Source organism: Alligator mississippiensis, chromosome 11 (assembly GCF_030867095.1).
Source record: "Alligator mississippiensis isolate rAllMis1 chromosome 11, rAllMis1, whole genome shotgun sequence".
In the NCBI taxonomy this organism is placed as follows: domain Eukaryota; kingdom Metazoa; phylum Chordata; order Crocodylia; family Alligatoridae; genus Alligator; species Alligator mississippiensis.
In genome coordinates, this window is record NC_081834.1 from 12004458 (window position 1) to 12019077 (window position 14620).

General features: G+C 45.1%; 1 protein-coding gene across 1 annotated transcript in view; it reads right to left on the reverse strand.

Annotated features, from left to right (window-relative positions):
- Nucleotides 1-14620, reverse strand: part of SLCO3A1 (solute carrier organic anion transporter family member 3A1) — a 213656-nt gene that overhangs the window by 169976 nt on the left and 29060 nt on the right. Inside the window, exon 2 of the mRNA XM_006273738.3 lies at nucleotides 10403-10868. Coding sequence (XP_006273800.1) covers nucleotides 10403-10868 — 466 coding nt within the window. The remainder of the gene's footprint in view (nucleotides 1-10402; nucleotides 10869-14620) is intronic.

Genomic DNA, 14620 nt, shown 5'->3' on the forward strand with positions numbered 1-14620 from the left:
TCTGAAGCTGCACCTGGAGGCTACTTGGATGAAATGAGTGTCAAGTTCTCAGCCTCCGTCCAGGTCCCAAGAGACAGGCCAAGGGCAGAAAGCAGATTAACTCATGCTTTACTACTGAAGATGACAAATAAGGAGACCCACAGCTGCTGCCTGCATTGTATCTGCTTGGCAGACAATAGAGCGGTCAGGCCTTGGCAGGGACAACTCAGCACGAAGTCCCTCAATAGGAAAAACGACTATATTATCCTTAGGAACCTTATGACTACAAGTTATGTGTGGTACATATTGTCCATAGTACACTTGGGGAGCTGTGGAGCAGCTCACTCTCTCAGGGACACCCCCGTGGGGAAGCAGGCAGGGGATGACGTCTCTCATGAGGCTCCCCGCACTCACAACTGTTTTAAATATACTGTATACTCAAAACATATGCATGACAACCTCAAAAGGCAGGTGCAGTTAGCCTCAGGACACTATAATCTGCAAAGAAATGCACACACAGAATGCTCTTTGTACCAGCATGAAATGAATTGTGGCGATCTGGACCCCAGCTTTGTTTATTCAGCTCATAACAGTGAAAAGCTATTAGCAGAAGGCAAAGGGAACTAGAGCAATTGTTGTAAAATAATGGAGCCCATAGCAGTTATGGCTTGGTATACTTTTTATATAATTGAATAAATACATCCATTTAGCCTCCTCCATTCACAATTCTCCTGCTTGCCATGTGTAAGGTTATTTCCATTAATTGATTATCGTTACTGCTCTAAAACAGCCTACATGATTGTTTATGTGTCCATTTAATTTTCTGGGATATTACCACTGGTATCATGCTGTACAAGGGGACATGTGTAACCGAGCCAGTCCTGCTGAAGTACAGCAAATGAACACCAGCGAGCTCTCCAAAGTGGCATAATTTATTACAAAAAGCTACTATCAATGGATCAGTGGGCCATGGCAATGTGGCTAATACTGAGATCTCTGTACAAAGCCATGCAATTTAATCTTATCAGAGCCAGTCTGCAGGGGAAAGACAAACTAGAAATGAATCTGATATAAAGACACCTTTTAATAATGAATAGGTGGCATGGCAATCAAGCTGGGAATGCCTCACTTTTTAAAGTCTGGCTTCTCCCTCCTTGGCAATACGCCTCTCAGAGTATACAGCAGAAAGAAAAAGGTTCTCTCCAATCATCTGCAGAAAAAGGAGTTTATCAAATGCCTATGAAATTATTACAATAGGTTTGGTGGTACCAGGTAAAAATACTGGATGCCTTTAAAACTGCACATGCTTGGAGAGAATGCAGTGCTTTCTCTTATAAAAGGTATTTGTCTGGGATAGTATAGAAACAGCACATCCAGAATTTGTGCATGGGCTTGGACTCGATCGGAGTGGCCAACCAGTGGCACAGACAGCCTCTGTGTGTAGCATGTGGCAGGCTGGGGAGAGGACAGGCAGCACAGTGACAGATAGGGCAAGAAGACTAATTTGTTGCATACCTGCCAAAGGATTGGCCCCCAGTGGACTAGATAACCCTGAGGACCCATCCAACCCTTTGGTTCTAAGCAAACTTATTCTTATTTTATTTCTGGTAGTAATTCAAAGCACATTGGGTGCCTTACAGAGTCAAACAAAAGGGTTGGTCCCCACCCTGACAGCTCAGAGCATCAGGAGAGGTGGGCAGAGAGGAAAGGGAAGAAACAGCAAATGCAGTTCATTCAGACAAACCAAGGAGTTTCACTGGAGACAGTACAACGGAAGTGGGTCTTGGAGAGGACTTCAACGTAGTGAAGGCAAAGGCCTTGATGATGAGGCCACGGGAATGGTAACTATGCATAAGGGGCCAAAGATAGGATGCAATGGTGTGGAAAATCAACAAAGCGATGGGCAAAGGGGTGGGAAGCATTATGATGGAAGGGCTGAGGAGCAGTGGGAAGATTCTGCAAGCAAGATGTTTAAACGGGGAGAAGCAGAGCCACGCTGAGCTTTCGAGGGGGTCACAAGAGCTGAAATTCTATGCAACAGCAATAGGTCGCAGTGGAGGAATATGAAGAGGGAAATGACACGGTGAGAGAGAATCATAGAAAGCTAGGGTTGGAAGGGACCTCAGGAGGTTGATCGTTCTAAAAAATTTAATCATTTTTAATAAAACAGCGGGCAGTGGAGTCCCCCAAGGCTCGGTCCTTGGACCGGTGCTATTCAATGTCTTCATCAGTGACTTGGACGAGGGCGTGGAGAGCACCCTGTCCAAGTTTGCAGGTGATACCAAGTTATGGGGCAAAGCTAAGAACACCAGAGGTTAGGGAACAGATCCAGGCGGATCTGGACAGGTTGGAAAATGGGCAGAATGAAATAGGATGCAGTTCAACAAAGACAAGTGCAAAGTGCTGCACCTGGGCAAAAATAGCCACCAACACACTTACAGGCTACGGGGTGACCTCAGCAGCACAGCAGCAGAAAGGGATCTTGGAGTTATAGCTGACTCCAAGATGAACATGAGTCATCAATGTAATGACGTGATCAACCACACTTTATCACGCATTGGCAGATGCATGATGAACAGGCCCAGGGAGGTGATGCTTCCCCTCTATGCAGCACTGGTCAGGCCACAGCTGGAGTACTGCATCCAGTTTTGGGCACCGCACTTCAAGAGGGATGCGAAGACTCTTGACAAGGTTCAGAGGAGGGCCACTCATATGGTCAGAGGTCTGCAGGCAAGGCCCTACGAGGAGAGACTGAGGGACCTAGATCTCTTCAGCCTTCGCAAGAGAAGGCTGAGACGCAATCTTGTGGCTGCCTATAAATTCATCAGGGGAGGGCAGCAGGGAATAGGAGATGCTCTATTTACTAGGGCACCCCCTGGAGTAACTAGGAACAATGGCCACAAAGTGATGGATAGTGATTTAGGTTGAACATTAAGAAGAACTGCTTCACAGTAAGGGTTGCCAGAATCTGGAATGGGCTTCCAAGGGAGGTGGTGCTTTCCCTGACCTTGGGGGTCTTCAAGAGGAGACTGGACGAGCACCTAGCTGGGGTCATCTGACCCCAGCACTCTTTCCTGCCCAGGGCAGGGGGTCAGACTCGATGACCTACTGAGGTCCCTTCCAACTCTAATATCTATGAAACTATGAAAACAATGAAGGTCCAAATGTTTAATGACAGAGAAAGGAAGCAAAATTCAAGGAGAGGGACAAGACAAAGTGAGAAAAAAATTCAATCCCCTTCAAACTTATTTGGTGACAACAAGAAGAAGTTATTAAAAATACAAGGCTGCTCAGGGGAATTTCACCAAATGTGCACACAGGGAAAACCCACAGATTTAAAAAGAGGTTTTGCAGATGCTAGGAAGAACGTTGCTACAGAATGAAGAGCAATACTTCCGGCATGTGTTCAAGGGCCCTGTCGTCTCTAGCTTTAACGAGGCCCTGTGTTTTGAAAAGTGCATTACAGAAAGACGGGATCAGATTGAGCTTAACAGTGTACTTTCAACCACCGTTTTACATACAAGTTTTCAGAATTGCTCAGTGTGTCCAGCAGCAAACACTGACAAACTCATGGCCAGATCTCTACCAAGAGCTCAGCATGCTAGGAGACAAATCCATGCAACAATACAGAACTGATTGGTGTGTTGAGCTGCTTTGAAATTCTGACCCGAAAGGACCTACTGACTTTATGTCCTGTCCCCTTTCAAGTCCAATTGTTTATAAAGATAATAGAGTTAAAAAACCAACAAAGTTAAACTATTTTTGTTTGTTTTCAGGTATTTTCTAACTGCCCTTCCCCACCCTCCCAAGCCCCCAAAGGAAATGTTTCTAGGGAATGCAGATACATTCATAAAAGTATACATTTAATCAAAAACCCAATTTTCCAATAGAAAAGCCTTTTAATGGAAAATTTCTGACTAGCCCTATTATATTGTACACACGCGTGTGTGGTTTTGAGATTCACAGTAATTGCTTCACTTGCTAAAGCGAGCCCTAAAATAAAAATGCGCGTGTCAACATTTTGCATGTTGTAATACAAAGCAGCAGCGGCAAGAGCATAAAAATTCTGATGTCCTTACGCATTCAGCATCTCGTACTTATAACTGGCTATTAACCCATTGCTATAGTTACAGACCCTCAAGTTTAATTCTCTTCAACGGAGGAAGTGCTTCTGCTTCTCCAAAGCACAATGGTTGCTGTCATTTTGACCGACACAAACTAACTTAAGTGATTTTTCAGATGGACATATTTATCCCTGGAGACTGCCGGAGTCAGGCTATGGTGGGTTTTTTTTCTTCCTTGTGCTGCACATCAGGACTCACGTGGGCACTTACAAAACAAATGTGAGCGCCGCAGCGGTGAGTTCCAGCGCTGCTCTGGATTTAAAACAAAGCAAAGAGTTTCATTCGCATGGGGTAAGAAAGCACAGGGCCTGGACAAACAAACCGCAACACCTTGAAAAAGGACAGGGACTTGCTATGCCTCAGCTGCTCCAGAATACCCATTTGTGTGTCCTTGATCTTATCCCAGGGCAAGTAAAAGCTAAACCATGGCAGCTTAGCCCTGAGTGACTTTCACTTACCCTGGGGTCAGAGTAGGCACTTGAACAAGTTCCTGCAGAAAAGCAGATGGGAGTTATTGCATAGGAGCCCCTACCCCTTTTTAACTTGCTGGTCTGTGTTTCTTGTTCATGTGCAAAGGCCCAATGATTGCAGGATTTCAAATGAAGGGCCCAATTCACCCTGCCATTAACCTGGCCTAGATATTTAAACTGGTGCACGGCAAATGGGAGGCCTTGCCCAACAAGGATTCTCCACTCACGGGGAAACATTTTGCCTTGTGCCGAAACAAATACACTGCATGTGGTGCAAGGACACAGAGGGACAATCGCCTTCAGGGTGTGGAGGACAAAATACAAGGCCAGAAACCTGTTGTTCACACAGAGACCTAACCAGACCGAGCCAGCAGTGATCCCTGCTATTTTCTCCTTTGCCTTGTTCTCTGCTCTGTCCTTGCAGCATTACAGAAGCTCACCTACTTCCCTTAACTAATCCCTTTGGCATACTCCCTGGCCCTGAATTATCCTGCAGCATGCCAGGATTGCTGGTTTCCTCCCATCTTCCCCTCCTCCTGGACTCAGACACACCCTGAATCATTTTAGTAATCTGTTTGCTGCTTCCTAATGGGATCCGTTCTTGTGAAGCAGGGGAGACGTAAAGCCACAGGAATCCCGAACCGATGGAGAGGGACAAACATGAGGGCTCTGTTAAGTTGAACGGCATTTCTAAACTCGTTCAGGACCCAATGTAACGTTGACTGGCATGCGTGGGAGTTACTGCAATCTGGCAGCGTCCCTTCTCATTTCCATAAATGTACAGTAAATAAAACAGTACTGACGATCTGCATGATCTTCATCCTTGATTATGCCGAATCATGCACTTGCTCGACAAGGGTCAAGTCATTGACCACTGCAAGGCACCAGTGTCTTGAAAGAAATGCAGCAGCGTTTCACAGCAGCCTTACCCAAGGATTGCAGGCAGCAAGGGATGGAAAATAATTTAATTCACCACAAGAGTAGAAGAAATGTAAGGAAGCTGCCTACATATTCATGTAACCTGCCCTTTTAGCAGAGCATACAAACAAGCATGTAAATCTCTGCAGAACAAGAGGCTTTAATAATCACAAGCACTCAGGACCTCTGTGCTCCAACTCATTCAAAAGCCAGCAAGTTATGTTTGGTATTTTCAATAAGGACTTAACTAGATATGTTCCTCCCCTCATCCTCCTACTGCATCACATGCCTCATACGAGAGCCAAGAATCTCTTAACAACAAAGTCCCTATAGGCTTCAATAGGACCCATCTCACACTCTCTCCCTCCCCCAATAACATCTATAGCAGAAACGGGAAGAAATTGTGTGGCAAGTATCTCCCAATACTTATGGTACCATTAAGGTAGAAAAAACCCCAGAAATTAATGAGGGAAGCAACAGTGTCAATGAAGCTGCAGAAATAATTAGCCATGTGTGGTCCCACAGGGTGGGGGGACTCCTAGTTCCAAGTTGTTTCTTTCTGATGAATATGCATAAACATATGGGTAAAACAGTTAAACTGTTTGCAATGCGTTGCCTGGTTTCTAATCTTTAGAAATAAAACACATATTTATTTTAAAGACATAAAACATAATGCGAGTAAAACTTTAAGAAACGTAAATACGCATCTTTCTTTATTTGAACAGGGTGGGGGGGAGTAAATAAGCAAACCAATTAATCAAATGATTTTCCCAGTGTTAATGATGTAACAGATTTTTTTTCACCTGCTCTTTGGAAGCTGCTTTTGTCATGACCTTTGTGCTAAATTAATTCTCAGCTGCTGAAATGGAAGAATTTCTTTCCCATTCTTTCGATACCCATTGTAAGGCACAAATGTGTCTTCGCGTGTGTGTGTCCCATTTGATCTTCCTCCGGTTACCACAACGCTCCTCCTCCTCGTTTTCCTAGAGCTGGTTACTAGAGCAACAGAATCCGTTTGTGGTTTGGAGCAATATATTGCAGGCACTGAAAATCGAGGCGCGCTGCTGCGGCTCCCAGACATGTGAAAAACAACATGGCAGCAAGCCCATGCCACAAAGATAATTCTCCTTTAACCTTCCAGGCCTTCACATCCTTGGAACTGAATATCCACCTTTCTGATCTAGCATGGGTCTCTCTGAGCGGCCACATGCTTCAGGGGAACCAGGCACCTGTGACTATCACACTTGGATATATGAAACTGGACCTTTATTTGTACAACTGGAGACACCCACACAGGCTTCAGTGCTTGCATGCAACTGCCCTCAGGTCCTTGGGGAGAAATACAGGTGCACGGATCTGCCCCCACGGATCCAGCATTAGGATCAGGCAGAGGTGTTGAAGCAGGGTACATGCCCAGGGCAGCTACAACACGTGGTCATGCCACTGATCGAATTGGTGTGTGGAGCTTTTTCAAGTGCACATGTAGCTGTGGTAAGGGAACTGGAAAAGTATTCCTATTATGCACAACATACATGTGCAAAATAGCATGCCTACATTGGTATTAAGTTACCATACTAAACTGAGTCTGGGCTGTCTCTATTTAGAAAAGGATTATGTTTTAGCTATGGTAAGGCATCTCAAAGACTACACAGATACATGGATGCAAAAGGCTTTCCAGGATTTAGAACTAAGATGTTACCAACTGGATTAATCCTCGATTGTATCACCACTGATTTCAGTGGCATTAAACCAAAAATGGATGGCCCAGCAATTCCTCTGTGCTTATCATTCTTTGGGAAATAAATTGCAGGTGCAACCTTGCCAACGTCAGAACTAGAAATGTATTTTTCCACATTCAATCAAGCCGATTTCATAATAGTTTACTATACACTACATAGATACGTGCATGTGCGTGTGCATTTTAAGGATGGATTCGTCCAACTTCTGATTTCCTTGCCCAGTAGGTGACATTAGACACCCTGAAAAGTTTCTTCCCAGAAAGCCTCACTCTTGTGCTACTGGAAGAGGATAAAAGTGTCTGCACCTGAGTTCAATGTTTTAGGATTCTTGAGGCATGTCTTATCCTTATGGTTAAATCACAGATAAGCAATATTCCCTCAATACCCGCAAGTCAATTAAATGAGCCTTCCCCAGCTATATCATAGTCTGCATGCACAATACATACTCTTGCAGTTAGCCATAAGCCCAAACTGTGTCATATTTGACCATCTAATCATTTCTTTGCAGCAGTCTAATAACAAAAAACTTGCCCAGACAATTACTAGAGCTATTAATTCGTTTCTGTCCTAGGGGAACAATCTCAACTAGCTTTACTCCTGATTTGAAATGATAGAAATTACCCAAGAAACCTTTTATCCTGCATACATACAGAGCAGCCCCTACTGTGTGAATATTCTATTATAAACGAGAGGAAGCCTGGTACGAAGGCTGCACAGTGACAATATACACTGAACGGGTTTTCCTTCCACAAAACACAGCAGAGAATGAAGCAGCCGTCCCACTTAAAATAGCTTTGCCGAGAGCTGGAAGGAGCCTTCTGTTAAGGTCACTGAAATCACACTGATGAGAACATTAAGAGTCAAACTCCAACCAGAGCAAATAATTCATAGCTGTTATTTTAATCGAAAAGAATATAACCTTCTTTCAACGAGTGACAAACCAGAGAGGAGAGCCACAACTTTATTTAGCATCCCAATTTTTCCGAGAAAGATCTTTGTGCTTATTCTTGTTTCTTGGGCTTTTTTTTTTTTTTTTTTTAACTGAGCCAATCCATATGATGTGTGTGTTCAAAACACAGACTTTGAAAAAAATCAAGCTGTAATGTGTTGCTGAGATATTACCCTTTTTTTATGGCTGTTCCTGATTTGATGAGCGTGCACACAGCTGGCATGAATAACCTATATCCTACAATGTCAACATTTGGTTTACGCAGATATTCATGCTGGTAAAAAAACAACAAACACACACTTACTTTTCTCCTGCTTCTAAACCTCCAAATGCATAGGAGTTTGTGTCCAAACGCAATCACAAGAAAATTCAGTCAAATGAAAGTGAAAATTCTTCTGGCAGTATTTTCCTAGCTCCAGTTAACCGGCTATTTTAGTGTAACAAGCTTTATGTCCCCCAAAATGCTTTCTGACACCTTTCCCTCCTCCTCCCCATGCTCCTTTCCAATCGCAGACCTATGGTGGTAGGACGAATACCCTGCATGTTCCCACCCTTCTCAGTGAAACAACTTGCTAATCTTTCAAGGTGCTTGTTTATGACAGCTGACCCTAAAAATCATCATTAAGTTTAATTCAAGCTCATGGTTTATGGCACTGGAGAAATTGTTCTGGGAAGTTTAGTCTCGTATTTACCTCGGGGACACTCTTTATCCTATGTTTTACACATGCTGATGTGTTGCCAGCTCTCTCTCTCTACAATGGAGCTGCCCTGAACACTTAGAGAATAAAATGAAAGTGAGTTGTTCAGTGAATACAATTCCAGCATGTAGAGCTAATCACTGATATCTAATGATTATACAATCAAGCAGAGGGATGAATGGGGTAAGCAAGCATATGCCAGAACCATCTTAAGCGGAGCAAGAGGAATGCATCTAGGAGAGAGAGCTGCAAAGGAGAATCTATCTGGACAACAAGGTTCTTTGCCATTTTGATACATTGGATATTATGGGAAACATTGAGACACGTAGAAACGACAACCGTAGCTGCCCAGGGTTCTGTGAATGGCCGCTGAAGCCAGCTGTGTTTAGTAATGTTTGGGAACTGGACCAGAAATGGCCTAGCAACAAAGCAACTTGGTGATGGCCTGCCAAAGTGGGTTAGGGGGTGAAAGAGCAGGTGTGTGAAGGGTTATAGCCATTAGATACCATGCAGATAGGCACAAGGGGAACATATGGGCAGGCGGACACAGGAGCGCACGTTCAAGTGTCCTGCTGAACTGGGGCCAATAGAATTGGTGGTTAGCTAGCGATAGGTCTTCCAGATATGGGCTAGATGTAGACAACTGATGCCCAGAAAGCTGCCAAGAATTTTTCAGAGGACAACTTCAGCTGCTAACTGTCACTTGAGCTCTTTACCCTACAGACACGGTATTTTGACAACGGAAGTCTGGCCACATGCCACATCACAACCACCTCGCGCAGTGCAGTCGGATTAATGCCACACCTGGCTGCCAGAGATGACAGAGTTATTTTACAGTATGGTCACAGCAATATCAAGAGTTTGGCACCTTACTGTATATTAAAATAGATTTTTCCCCAGATTCCCCACCCTGTTCCCTTATTGGCAACACATTTTCTGGGGTCTTTCCACAACGTATGGAGTGGAAACACCTGTTCTACAGCTAGAACGCCTTTTCTAGAAAATGACTGAAACTTAAAGAGCTATGCGCCCCCCTCCAGTCCCTCTAATGGGTAATCACTGCACATTTTGACAAACACAGTGGGAGGGGGAGGCAGACATTATAGAAGCTTTAATATCTGATAAAAAGTATAGACGTTTTCATATCTGATAAGCCACTCAGATGTCTACAAGTAAATCTCAAGCACCAGTGACCAATCCCATCAGAACTTAAGGGGATGGGGGCTTTAAGGATTCATCTTCCTAATTATCTACTCCCTCATTATGGCATCAATCCCATGACAAATCACCAATATTTCCCATTGATCGCTACTACAAAGAACTCTGCATTTCCCTGCCATGGTATCCGTAGAAGGGCATTATTCGTTACAATGTTTCTCTGTAGACCACAGTCAAGTTCTCTTCAGACACGAGAGTACTGAGAAGTCTCACATTTTCTATTGGCATCACATAAACCAAGCAGGGAGAGCTGCAGTAAGCAGAGGCACCTTGATTGCATTCAGTAGGAAAATTCAAAAAGTCTTACCTATGTATAGGGAGGAATCTTTCCGTCTCACATGGTCATCGATGTAGGAAACTCCTAGAGGCTGTACAGGAGTAGCACCAATGCCTAGGAGGACCTGTGCTCCAATGAGAAGCAAGTACATCATGTTGGTGGCAGTCCTATTCCTGCAGATAAGATCCGGGTCTGGTCCCTCGTTGCTGGTGGACCCATTGGCAGCACACACATCCCTCCCTTCGGCCCCCCACCGTATTTCCCCAGATTCATATTCATACTGGTGGGTCAGAAACTCAGGCAGTGCAGACAGGAGGGCACCCAGGGCCATGACGATCCCTCCGCACCCTATCAACCGTGGCCTGTGTCCCCGGGCTCCAAAGTAGCTCACAAAGAGAATGAGGGCCAAGTTCCCAATCTCAAAGCTGCTGGCGATCACGCCTACATCGGCACTTTGAAGGTTGAATCGTCGCTCCAAGGTGGTCAAAACACTCACCTGCAAAAAGAGGGAGAAAACCAGAGGCAATTACTTAAACAGAATTAAGGTCTGTATACTCCAGGGGCACATCCTACCACCATTACTCACAACTGGTCACACCTAAGGACCTCCTCCAAAGGAAGAAGTTAGAAGACCTTTTATTTATTTCACTGGAGTTTAGACCAAGCCACTGCACTACTAATAGCCACGTGGCATAAATGGTGCTACTTGCAAAACAAGGTGCTAAGGGTAGGTATGGCAGCACCAGGATTACCCCAAAACAAAGAAGTGGCAATGTCATCTAGACCTTCAAGGGCTGGGGAACCTGTTCATGAATCAGGAGCTTAAGTCCTACAGACTTGTCCATCAGAACTGGGTTCCTAATAGGGGTGTGTGAAATGGGCTGCATTCGATTCGGATTTAGATTCGGCCCGAATTGGGGACAGTGATTCAATTTGTTGATTCGGATCACTGTCCCCAATTCGATTCAGCCAAATCCAAATCTGAAGATTCGATACTGATTTGGAGAATCAGCAATTCAGACATAGACACAGCTTTAAATGTTTTTTCTACATACCTAGAGGTACCAGGCACAGCTCGTGGAGCAGATGGAGCTTCCCACAGAAGTGTGGGGAGGCCCTCCACATGCTCGGCAGCTAACACAGAAGTGGATCAGAAGTATTTTCAGTCCACTTCTGGGTCTATTGGAGAGTGCACGCCACCCCCCCACACACTCCCCCAGCTCGGCAATCAGCTGTGGGGGGACTCTGGGTATCCCCCAGACCCAGAAGGCACCAGCTACTGAACTGGGAGGGTGCAGGGGAGCTCCCCCAGCATGCTCCCCGGCGGACCCGGAAGTGGACCGGAAGTGCTTCTGGTCCACTTACGGGTCTACCGCCGAACACAATGGGGAACCCCCTGTGGTCCTGTGGGGCACCCCACGCGCCCCAGCATCGCAGCATTCACAAGCTGCCTGCTAGCTTGAGGTATGTAGAAAAAACATTTAAAGCAGTGCCTATATCTGACTCGCCGAAATTTTCCAAATCTCTCCAAATTGATTCAGGTGGTTCCAATTCAGTCCAGAGAGATTAAAGGGTCTCCTGATTTGATTTGGATTCAGAGATTTGGCCACTAAATCAGACCAAATCTCCATTGACTTGAATCAGGGACCGAAGCTTTACACAGTCCTAGTACCTAAGTTACCATGCAAAAGTTGCTGCCAAAACTGAAACCTGAATGATTAACATGTAACTCATTCAAGTTTCTTCTTAAAGAATGGCACATATTCAGTGGCGATATGTCAGGGATGCACGGGGGTGCACATGTACCCGCTGAGAGTGTTGGTGGACTCCCTGACAGGCCACACTCCCCACTCAGGCAATGGGCAGGGGGGGCAGGCAAGAGCGCCAGTGCCCCACCTGTGAGCACTGGCTGGGGAGTGGGAGTGCTGGATGAAGTGCTGTGGCCACTTCCTGGTTGGCACAATCAGCTACAGGGGATGCCCCCTCCCAGGTCGGCGAGACTGGTTACACTGGGGACCACTGGGGGGGGGGCACATGCCCACCCCCGCCTAAGGTGGCACCTGTCACCCATGCACATATAGTATTGACGTGCTAGCTTTACCACATGCTCTTTTGAACAAGTGCTAGTTTGTGACACCCCAACACAAGCCAACAGGTTTTTCAGGGAAGCTGGTCTATGTGTATTGCCTGTTGTCATGGTGTATTTTCTAGTCTAGAGCCAAAGACTAGCCAATTTTTTTTTTTTGGCCTTATTCCCTTTTAGGGCCATAGGTTTCACATTGAAACCAAACTCTCCCATGGCGCAGTTGAACAAAACACACACTAAGCCAGGCATCTGATCTGGCTCCATCTGAACTAATTGCCATTATCGAGTAGCAGAGTTAACCTCGCTGACATGCTGACGCTTGGCCGACACGACAACAGTATGTCATGTAACCAACCCGAGAGGCAGCCACAAAAACAACGAGTTCAGCTCTGCGTAATGTTTCCACATCAAAAAACAATAAAAATGACACTGAACAAGCATTATAAGAGAATTTTCCAGTTTAATTAATGTGGTATCTTCAAGCACATGAGGATTTCAAGGAGACAGGCAATTGAGATTTACAAGATACAATAAAACACACTTGTTGGTTTTATGCAACAGTAAAGCTAGTTGGTAGAGTCGAGTCATTTCAGAACCAAATTCCTCAGCCGCACTCATCTGTGCACACAGAAGAAAACCCAGTGTATTTTTATTTTCATGACAACATCTCCATCAAGAAAAGAACTTCAGTCTAGCAGAAAGGAGGATATCCTGTTCTTCTTGGATTACCAGATTGTGCTAAGTGTTAAGGATGTCCTGAACTACTACTTCTTGTATCTCTACACCACATCTGATCATTTTGTTAAGCATGCTTCTGCTGGTCCTAAACTGACCATTGTGGATTCAAAACTGGGACAAAGCAAGATGATAAAAGGTCTCTTGGAGGGTACTCCAGGATGCTGTTATGGCATAACAATACACCTTCTAGCAATAAAAAGAACAGTCAACTTTTGCCAATTCTCAGGCTAGAAGCTGGGGGGAGCTAGGGCAGCCCTCCCTCACCTTCCACAGGGCTGAGCTGAGGGGAGTGTAACCAGGCCCCAGGATGCTCTAATTAGACCGCCCCCCAACAAACCCAGCAGGGAACTGATAACACAGTGTTTATCACCCCATTAAGAAAACAACAAAGGGACATTACCAGCTACCTGTTGATTCTGCCTTTCTCCCATCTGCCACAGCAGGGACCACAGCCATCATGTGGTCTGCTAGCTAATGCTGTGTGTCTGCGTAAGGCAGAGAGGATGGGGGAATCCCTGCTTAGCAGGGAGCAGTGAGGGGGAAGACAGGCAGACGCCTCAGCCAGGGAGCAGAGGGGAGGGGACAGCCCTGCTGCAGAACAGAGCCCTGCCCAGCCCATAGAGCATGTCGGGACTCTGATTTAACTTAAACCAGTGGTTTAAGTTAAACCACTGGTCTGGGACAGACATTGCATAAAGCAGTTTGACTCAAATCAGTTAAGTCTGATACCACATTCAACCAGGTTTATCTCAAACCAGTTTCAGCCATTTTCAAACTGGTTTATGTACACTGAACATCCATTCTGTTTCAGGTTTAAACCAGTTTCCGATCACTTAAACCGGTTTATGTGTAATGCCTGTCCCTAGCCCTAGAGTGCAGCATAGGAGCAGCTCTGATTGCTACCTAAGCTACAGGTCAAACACAACGAAAAGGGCCAACCCTGCCGGGTGGAAAAGGACTCTAAATAGATGCAGCATAGAGTTTTGCTGCAAAAAAGGTAAAAAATCATAGCTGTATTCTTAAGAAAGATATAACACATCATAGACCTGAGTATCATTTAGGACTATGGAATGTAGTAGCATTAAGGGGGAAAAAACCTGTCAAACCTCACAACTCAAATCATAAAGGGATGAACTAAAAGATTTTCTTCTTTCATCAAAACTACAGGACCAGGCTACTGGATATGTGGATCGTAGAGGAGTGAAAGTGTTCTTGGAAGTACCAGGTGCTGGTCACTTTGAAATGCAGGTCACGCAACTACAGAAAACAATGATGTGATTTGCAAAAATCCTATGTTCCTCCTGTGGCTCTCCGATGCACAGCACATCCCGTACCCTCTCTAGTTAAATCAGCCACTGTGCTTTGACAATCAGAATCTGAGATCAGAGTCAGACTGGTACTCTAACAGAGGCAGTATTGTTCTC